The 9,548-nt window shown below is 44.2% G+C and overlaps 1 protein-coding gene across 1 annotated transcript in view; it reads right to left on the bottom strand.

The window, feature by feature from the left end:
• The window catches only part of Spag17 (sperm associated antigen 17), a 237,311-nt gene that overhangs the window by 137,451 nt on the left and 90,312 nt on the right, over positions 1-9,548 (bottom strand). The window contains exons 8-10 of the mRNA XM_050157515.1: positions 8,022-8,183; positions 5,368-5,438; positions 5,045-5,162 (exon numbers count right to left, since the gene is read on the bottom strand). Coding sequence (XP_050013472.1) covers positions 5,045-5,162; positions 5,368-5,438; positions 8,022-8,183 — 351 coding nt within the window. The remainder of the gene's footprint in view (positions 1-5,044; positions 5,163-5,367; positions 5,439-8,021; positions 8,184-9,548) is intronic.

Here is a 9,548-nt window from a genome sequence, read left to right as displayed (position 1 = left end):
CCAGCTGGCCTTGGTGAGTTCCCGATAGAACATCCCCATTGTCTCAGTGTGTGGGTGCACCCCTCGCGGTCCTGAGTTCCTTGCTCGTGCTCTCTCTCCTTCTGCTCCTGATTTGGACCTTGAGATTTCAGTCCGGTGCTCCAATGTGGGTCTCTGTCTCTGTCTCCTTTCATCGCCTGATGAAGGTTAATATTCAGGAGGATGCCTATATGTTTTTCTTTGGGTTCTCCTTCTTATTTAGCTTCTCTAAGAACGCAGCATTGTTTGTAATAGCCAGAACCTGGAAACAACCTAGATGCCCTTCAATTGAAGAATGGATGAAGAAAGTATGGAATATATACATATTAGAGTACTACTCAGCAGTAAAAAACAAGGACTTCTTGAAGTTTGCAGGCAAATGGATGGAAATAGAAAACACTATCCTGAGTGAGGTAAGCCAGACCCAAAAAGAGGATCATGGGATGTACTCACTCATATTTGGTTTCTAGCCATAAATAAAGGAGAAAGTTTCTTTACCTCTGTTAAATACCCAGTCTTAGCCGGGCGGTGGTGGTGCTCGCCTTTAATCCCAGCACTCGGGAGGCAGAGGCAGGAGGAACTCTGTGAGTTCAAGGCCAGCCTGGTCTACAAGAGCTAGTTCCTGGACAGGAACCAAAAGCCACGGAGAAACCCTGTCTCAAAAAATCCCCCCAAAAAAATACCCAGTCTTTCAAAACTGGGTTTTTATTTCCTGGAAGATAAGAAGTAGCAACTTTGATGTTCGGTTTTCTCACCACCCCCCAAGCTATCAGTTCTTTATTCATAAACACATATCTATATGGATCCTGTCAGTCAAGGGGCAAGATAGAGATAATCAGCCATCCTTCTGGTTAATTGGAACTTAGTAGGTACTTACAGAATAGTCACCATTTTGGGCTGATTTTAATGAAATTGGAGAGTCTGGCAAATAAAGTCATGAGAATGCAAGGTTTAGATGATTTAGAGATTCAAGCTTTTTTCAAATGCATTGACATAATAAAACCACTGGTCTCACTAAAACCTTCCAAGGTAAAAGAAACTATTGGTGCTAACAGTCTAGAAAATGGAGTCAGTGCACATAGAAAAATACCCTGGAGGTGACAGAGGTGATCGACTCTGAAAAAGACTTTAAAGGAAATCTTGTGTAGGCACGAAGAGATGACACAGTGGTTCAGATTCTGGCCTTCCAGAGGATCTGAGTTCAGTCCACAGCACTGAGATCTGGTGGCTCACAATTGCCTGGAACATCTTCTGCAGAGGATCTGACACCCTCTTCCGACCTCTGAGGACACACACCTACCCAGTGGTAGACATGTGCACCTAATTAAAAATAAACTCTTTTTTAAAAATGAATGTTTTATGTCATGTGTGGTCATGTATGTGCCAGGGAGAGAACATCTGTGACCCAAGGACAAGAATAAGCTACTGTGGACTTACAAATTACAAATGTGAATGCTAAAACAGACAAGAATAGCAGACTAGGTCCCATGGAATAAAGGAACAGCAAGGAATTATGTTAGAAATCTCCACTTGAGAAAGTTGAAAGAAAATTTGAAGACAAGATAGAAAATCCTGAAGTTTCAACATCCATCTAAATAGCATTGAAGATTGAAGAGATTTCCTGAGGATCCACTCAGTGAGTTAGCAGCTGAGTGTCTTAGTTACGGTTATTATTTGTGTTATAAAACACCAAGACCAAAAAAATTTGGGGGGAAAGGGTTTATTTAGCTATGATTCTACATCACAGTTTATCATCAAAGGAAGTCAGGACAGGCACTCAAGCAAGGTGGGGACCTGGAGACAGGAGTTGATGCAGAAGCTATGGAGGGGTACTGTTTACTGGCTTGTTCATCATGATTTGTTCAGCCTGTTTTGTTATAGAACCCAGGACCACAAGCCTAGGGATGGCATCACCCACAATGAAACTGGGCCCTTCCCCATCACTCACTCATTAAGAAAATGTTATAAGCCCACTCCCTAGAGTCTGTTCCCTAAAACCCATTACACCACCAGTCCCTCCCATGCTAACCCTGAGCCCAGGTCCTGCCCCAACCCCAGGAGATTCTTGCCACACCAGTCAGAGGAATAAAGACTCACGGCTGCCCCCAAAACCAAACTAACCACCAGAAGCCCAGCTCCCATCTAGGACAGAGACTCCCTACTAGATCAGAGGTTGCCTTACTGAGAAAAGGTACCAAGCTACGTGGCTAAACATAAGTAAGAATTATGAGTTAATTTAAGTTTTAAGAGCAAGCTAGTGATAAGCCTGAGCAATAGGTCAAATAGTTTATAAATAATATAAGTGTCCATGTTTTTCTTTGGAACTGAACAGCTGTGGGACCAGTCAGGACAAAAATTTGTGTCCATAGCTCAGAAACACATTTTTTTGGGACCTTTAAGGAATCTCAGAACTTTTGATTTTGCTTAGAATTGTTATCGGAAGAATTTATAATCTCTTTATATCACATTAACGAATACAACAAACTAAGGACATAACGCTATTGTGGTTTGGCATACTTTGTTCTCCAGGGCCATCTGTTAGCAGCTTGGTACTCAAGGTTGCAGTTTTGAGGTGCGGAGACCTTCAAGAGGTGGAATCTAGTGGGAAGTCAGCAGGGTGATTGATGGCCTTTGTTGTAGTTTGAAAGCCTGGCCTCTTCTTTGGGAAGGCTGGGGAGCCTTTGGGAAGATGGAACCTTGTTGGAAGAAGTGAGTTCCAGGAATGCAGCCAGTCCTGCTTCCTGTTCACTCTCTGTTTTTTGGCTACAGATATTTGTGACCAGCAGCTTTGGATCCTGCCACCTTGCCTTCCTGGCCATGATGGCCTCAAGCTGTCACCCTCTCTCAAGTTGACAGTAGTGAAGAGAAGTAATAAATACACCCTTGAAAATGGGTGGAGATAGGTCTCTCAGGACAAACAAATGGGTTTCACTGTGGTGTTTTCCATAGATCCATATGCTGAGACACGATCATGTATTGCTTTTCTCCCCTGACTTGTCCCTTTTCTCCCATTTCCTCCTGACTTCTTCTGGGGCCATATAAAACCACCTTTCTCTTGACACAGGCTGGGGTTACCAATTATAAGAAGAGATATTTAATAGTTACCAGAAAGAATTATTTCTGTGCGCACATCAGTACCCAGCAGTCTAGCACCAATACTAAGGAGAAGAAAACGGAGAGTGTCACCAAAATGTTTCTCCACTGAGCAAAGCCCTTTCCTGCTGTGAACTGTCTAAACAAGCTACTCAACCCTCTTAAGTCTCAGTTTGCATATTTGTAAAATGAGAAAACAAAGTATTTTATGCTTCATTTCATTGCTTTGTCTGTTGTCTGTTAGTGATGTGTGTATGGGCAGGGGGAAGAATATGTGTGTGCTTCTTTTCAAATAGTCAAAAGAAATGACCATATACATCAGGTCAGAAAATTTTGTCTTGCTCACTTGAAGACCCATGTCAATAATGTAATAAATCTTCATGAAATCATGTGTAATACCAATGTATTCCTTATTTAGAACTGAATACGCTGAAAACATCTGATTTAGTCTAAGAAATAAAAGAGAAATATAGGCCCCAAATAAAAGAGTGAAATAAATGGAGTAAGATTTTTATTGAAAAGGAAGTACAAGCCACCCCTAAACAAACGGAAAAATAACAAATTAAGTAAAAAGGAGTTGGTCAACAAATATGTTTTTTTTTTTTTTTGAAAAGACTAATCTAACAACTATGGTGTTAGGACCCTGATTGAGTAAAGAAATGACACAGATAATAACACCAGACTCAGGAGTGTGACTGTCAGCATCTCTCTGCTGTTGAGAGAGCATCTCTGGGAGCACTGAGCTTCCCCATAGCTCGGATTGCGGCCTAATGCTTCTGCCTCCCAGCTGCTGGCTCTTTGAGAACATGACGTCTCCTTTTCTGCACCAGCTTTTCCACCAGGCGGTGTACACTTAGCCAATCATGTGTCATTGCCAATCATGCCACATGCAGTGGAATTAAGACTTTAGACAAGCCTGTAAGTCACTACCATAAGCACCCTGACCCCTACCGGAAAACCAAATAAACATTTGTGTGTAAAATACTAACAATGAAAACTGGCTTCAAATGTAGCGGGAGGCGGGGGGGGGGGGGAACCCATCCTGATTAAACCTAAAGGTCCAAAGGTTTTAAAGACAACCCGGAGAGATGGCTCAGCAGTAAAGAGTGCTTACTGCTCCTGCAGAGGACCCAGGTTTGGTTCCCGGCTGGGTCTCAGCACCTGGAACTGCAGTTCCAAAGGACAGAAATCTCTGTTCTGGCCTCTCTCCACTGGTCCTGCACGCATGTAGTGCACATCAATACATGAAAGCATACACACACACACACACACACACACGAATTAAGGAAAAGACATTTAAAGACTGAAATCCATTATCCATGTTAGCCCCTATCTAGGTTTTGTTCCTCTTTCATCATGCTACAATGAAAAACTGTCCAAAAACAAGGTGGAGAGGGTTCCTTTGGTGTTCAGGTCACAGTCTACCATGCAGGGCAGCCAAGGCAGGAACTCATGACAGGAGCCTGTCTGCAACAGGGGCCTGAAGCTTACTGGCTTCATGACTCCCTCAGCTTGCTTGCCTATCACTGCCCACAGTGGGCCAGGTCCTTCGGCATCAATCTTGCTGTGCACACATGCTCACCGGCAATTTGATGCAGGCAACGTTTTAATTCAGGGCCCCTCTTCCCAGGTGAATCTAATGTGTGGCAAGCTGACAAAAGTTAGTCAGAACCTCTCCAAAAAGACAGTTTTAAGAATATATTCTACCAAAAACTTTGGGAACTATTAAATGAGAGATAGAGTACAGCAAGAAACAGGACTGGCGTTGACGATAAAGCCGATTTTAGTCTTATCCGAAATACTGCGACTTAAGTGGGAACGCTCCAGGTATTCTGAGTAAAATTACAAAACCATGTTAAGATCTGGAAGTGAGGAGAGAGAATTTAGTCAAGGTTGCTGTCAGGCCTCGGGGGAAGCCTCAGCACCTACCCACCTGTTCCAGCATGCAGTGCAGTATCAGGGGCACAGAGACGAATTCCTCTGGGATTGGATTCAGCAGGTCATTGTAATAGCGCATGTCTACCTCAGTGGTGACGATGAAAGCCACTGTGAAGTGCAGAAAGTGACACGGCTTAGTAAGCATGCATCCTCTATTTCTTCCTGAGATTTTGGGTGTAGATTCTAACCAACTGTGGCGAGGCCCTAATCGGCATAGGAACTGTAGGTGGAGGGGCTGCTGGCAGCTACGGATGGGAGGGAGGGCAGTGCGGAAGCCATAGGGCGGTGGCTCTTCAGTGGCTGATTTCTCACGTGCCTGGGGGTGGAGGTGGCTCTTCATACTGTGCTTTCTTCTTGCCAGGGGCTGGAGCAGATGACGGAGGTGGAGGCTGAGAAAAAAAAAAAAAAAAAAAAACGAGAAAAAGGGCTTTCACCAAACTTATTTTCATACTATAGATCTGCCACCAGGATCCTAGGAAATGAGGATGTGGCAAAGCTAATCAGATGTGGATGGTAACCAGACATGGATGCTAACCAGCCCTGGTCTTGCTTTGAATCGTGATACCTTTTTTGTAAACATCCCTGTCTTGGTGCATCTTGTCATCCCTTCTTCAGAATATTATTGTGCACAATTCCCAGCAGATTTCCACCAGACAATTCATGCTCAGTTTTTACCGTCTCTGCAACCTGGCTCCCTTCTCCCATCCCTTCCATTCTCCAACTCAGGGGCTGTCTTACTTAAGGTTTCCATTGGTGTGATGAAGTACCATGACCAAAAGCTACTTGGGAGTGGGAGTTTAACTTCACCTTATATTCTCAGGTTGCACAGTTCAGCATTGAGAAGTCAGGGCAGGAACTGAAGCAGCCGTCATGGAGGAACACAGCTTACTGGCTTGCTCAGCTTCCTTTTTTTTTTTATATGTCTCAGGACCACCCAGGAATGACATTGCCCAAAGTGGGGCGGGCCCTTAAGTAGGCATCAGTCATTAATCAAGAAAATACTGTGCAGACTTACCGATAGGCCAATTTAAGAGAGGCATTTTCTCGACTGAAATTACATTTTCCAGCTGGGCGGTGGTGGTGCACGCCTTTAATCCCAGCACTCGGGAGGCAGAGGCAGGCGGATCTCTGTGAGTTCGAGGCCAGCATGGTCTACAAAAGCTAGTTCCAGGACAGGCTCCAAAACCACAGAGAAACCTGGTCTCAAAAAATAAAAAAAAAAAAAAAAAAAAAAGAAAGAAAGAAATTACCTTTTCCTAGATGGATGGCTTATGCCAGGGTATCTCCCCACAAAATAACATCTAAGTAGGATATTTGACCCTTTGTCACCTTGACACACAAACACAACACTATTAAATAATAACCTTTCCTTTTTTGTTTACTCTGAGATCTCACATTAACACAACATCACAACACAAAACATTCAAACATTTTAAAAGTTCCAAGGCCTTTAAAAATTTTAAGACTCTAAAAGTTTAGTCTCTTCAAGAGTCCAGGGACTCTTGACTCTGGGGTCCTATAAAAATCAAACACAAGTTAAATACTTTTATGTTCAGGCCCAGCCACAACTAAGTTAAAGCAAGCCCAAACTTTATTAATGTAAAAAGCTCAATGTTTGATGTTTGGGGTCCAAAGAACCTGGGCATCTCCAAAGGTCCAGTGAACATTGTTCTTCCATGGCTTCCGCCTCAGTTCCTGCTGTGAGTTCCTGGCCTGACTTCCCCCAGTGACAGACTGTGACCTGAGGATTCTCAGATGAAACAAACATGTCTTCCCTAAGCTGCTTTTGGTCACAGTGTTTTGTAACAGCAATAGAGACCCAACTAAGGCAGCTCTAACGTCTATCATCTCGACCGCTCTCACCCTTCTCAGGCTGTGGTGGAGCTGCTGACATTGCATGCCCCTTCCGAAGCTCACTTCAGGAAAGGTGGCTGGAAACGAGTCCTGTTCTGTGGCCAGGATCTTGCTGAGTGTGGACACTGCAAACACTGGGATTATTTTGCCACTATCCCCCTCATTCTGCATACTCCTCATGCACGCTGCATTCACAGGAGGTTCTTTCTGTGCTTTCCTAGGTGTCAAGCAGTTGAGGATGTCTTAGTTGAGTATTTCTATTGCTGTGATGAAACACATAACCAAAGGCAAGCCGGGGAGGATAGGGATTATCTGGTTTACACTTCCACATCATAGTCCATCATCAGAGGAAGTGAGGACAGGGACTCAAACAGGGTAGAAGGCAGGAGCTGATGCAGAGGCCATGGAAGGGTGTTATTACTGGCTTGCTCCTCATGGCTTGCTCAGTTTGTTTTCTTATAGAACCCAGGACCACCAGCTCAGGGGTGGTACCACCAACAATGGGCTGGGCTCTCCCCATCACTCACTAATTAAGAAAGTGCTGCACACGTGTGCCTCCAGCTGGACCTTATGGAGGTATTTCCTCAATTGAGGTTCCCTCCTTTCAGATGACTCTAGCCTGTGTCAAATTGACATAAAAGTAGCCCGAACGAGGAGCTTCATAAAGATCTCAACAAGAGGCTCTTAATGCTCTTACCAGGATTTCTCCTTGCTCCTACTTTGTGCCTCAGCACAACTAGCAGTAGTGTACTGACACAGGTCTCTACTGTAACTTTCTTCATATGCTTTATGAATATGAGAATCAAGTCACTCACTCTATCCCATAGCCTAACACAGATACTGAAACCCTTGCCTGTAGCACAGATAATAAAAACTCAACTCTCTAGCACTGGGATTAAAGGTGTGAGCCACCACCGCCTAGATTTGTTTCTTCATTGATCTTGTGTAGCCCAGGATGGCTTTGAACTCACAGAGATTCTTCTGCCTCTGTCTCCCAAATCCTGGGATTAAACATGTGTGCCATCACTGCCTGACCTCTAGTGGCTTAGCTTTGCCCCTGGTCTTCAGGCAAGATTTGTTTATTAGAATACAAATAATATACCACTACACATGCCTACCTCTGACATCGCTATGGCTTCTAACATGGTTTTCTCGCTGACCACTTGCGGGACGTTGATGAGCTGCATGCTTGCCAAATAGTGCTGGTGCTGCCTCTTCCAGTCTAGGCTGTCGTACATCAGACAGGCAACATTTTCAAAGATCTCGGTGCCCAACTCGAGCTAGCCACGAGAGAATCAACGACAACCAACTCATCATTTGTTTCATGCTCTCAGAATAGACAGAAGGTTTGTAACTTTCCAGAAAAGTCTATTTCCTTTTTTCTATAGGCAATCAAGTCCCCCAAATTCCCAAACCCTGGATTCCAGCATTGGTGATAGAGTCTCTACGCATGAACTCTTCAACCTTTTGTTCAGCACAGAGGTTCCGATACTGAGGCTGACTGAGGTTTCAGTGTAGTGGAAGGCAACCTCTTTACTACAGAGTGTTCCAGATGCTAGGGGTTTTGAATCCTAAAGCATATTAGACTATTTTGACTTTGGTAGCTGGAGACAAGTAGACAAGCAGCTGGTGATTCTTTGCCTTCCTATGCAAGAACTGAACCGAGCATAATGGAGTCCCTCATTTGGTTTTGTGTATTGCCTGAGTCTGATGCATCCTGTGTTTGACCAAGTTTCTCTCTTTCCTCCCCCGCTCCCTGCTTTTTTTTTTCTGAGCTGGCTTTCCTCTACAGTCCTGTTAGCAAAAAGCTCAAAGAAACTGCTCAAATAACTGCTTCTACAGTGTCCACAATTTTTATGAACTGGCAAGCCAATTAGAGATCTGCCATGGTTATTACTTAAGCTTTCATTTCCTGGAGTAGGAAAATTCTGGGGTGGCTGTGTCTCTTTAGAAGCATAGAAGCATTAAGTAGGCCGACCCTACATCTGAGTTGAAGAGGTCAGATAGAGCAGAAAGCTTTCTCTGTGGGGCCAGTGACTCATAGACTGGCAGCCACTCAGGGAAACGCTTGGCTCTGTCCATCATAGCACACCTGACTGTTCCTTCGCACATTCGCATCAAGACTGATGAGTTTTTAGTTGAACTTCAACCAGGTATTCTGCGCCTATCCATATGCTGGCGCAGAAAGACAGTTTGCATTTTTATAGCCAAAGGAAACAGCAGTAACGTTCCTGCCTGTGACGCGTTAGCACAACCTATGTAATTCATTTTAAAATTCATTGGTAAATGATATGCTAAAGTCTGGCAAATTGTTTCAGCAAGCAGTGGCTATCTTGAGATGGCTCAGATGTCTTCTGTGAGCTCTTAGCTCATCTTGACTGGCATTTACTTGATGTTGAATTAGGAGCGGCGGCAGGGCTGCGTCCCCGGCACCCGGCCGCCTCATGGCTAGCTTATGCCCAGAAATAATTACATGGAAACTGTATTCTTTTAAACACTGCCTGGCCCGGCTAGGTCCAGCTTCTTATTGGCTAGCTCTTACATATTGTTCTAACCCATTTCTAATATTCTGTGTAGCCCACGAGCTGGCTTACCAGGGAGGATCTTAACCTGCGTCTGTCTGGAGCGGGAGAATCATGGCGACT

The sequence above is a fragment of the Alexandromys fortis genome, unplaced genomic scaffold (genome assembly GCF_014885135.2).
Source record: "Alexandromys fortis isolate MF-2015 unplaced genomic scaffold, M_Fortis_MF-2015_v1.1 scaffold_78, whole genome shotgun sequence".
NCBI classification, from domain to species: Eukaryota; Metazoa; Chordata; class Mammalia; order Rodentia; family Cricetidae; genus Alexandromys; species Alexandromys fortis.
Note: the sequence above shows the minus strand (reverse complement) of the source record. Positions and strands in the feature narration are given on the sequence as shown.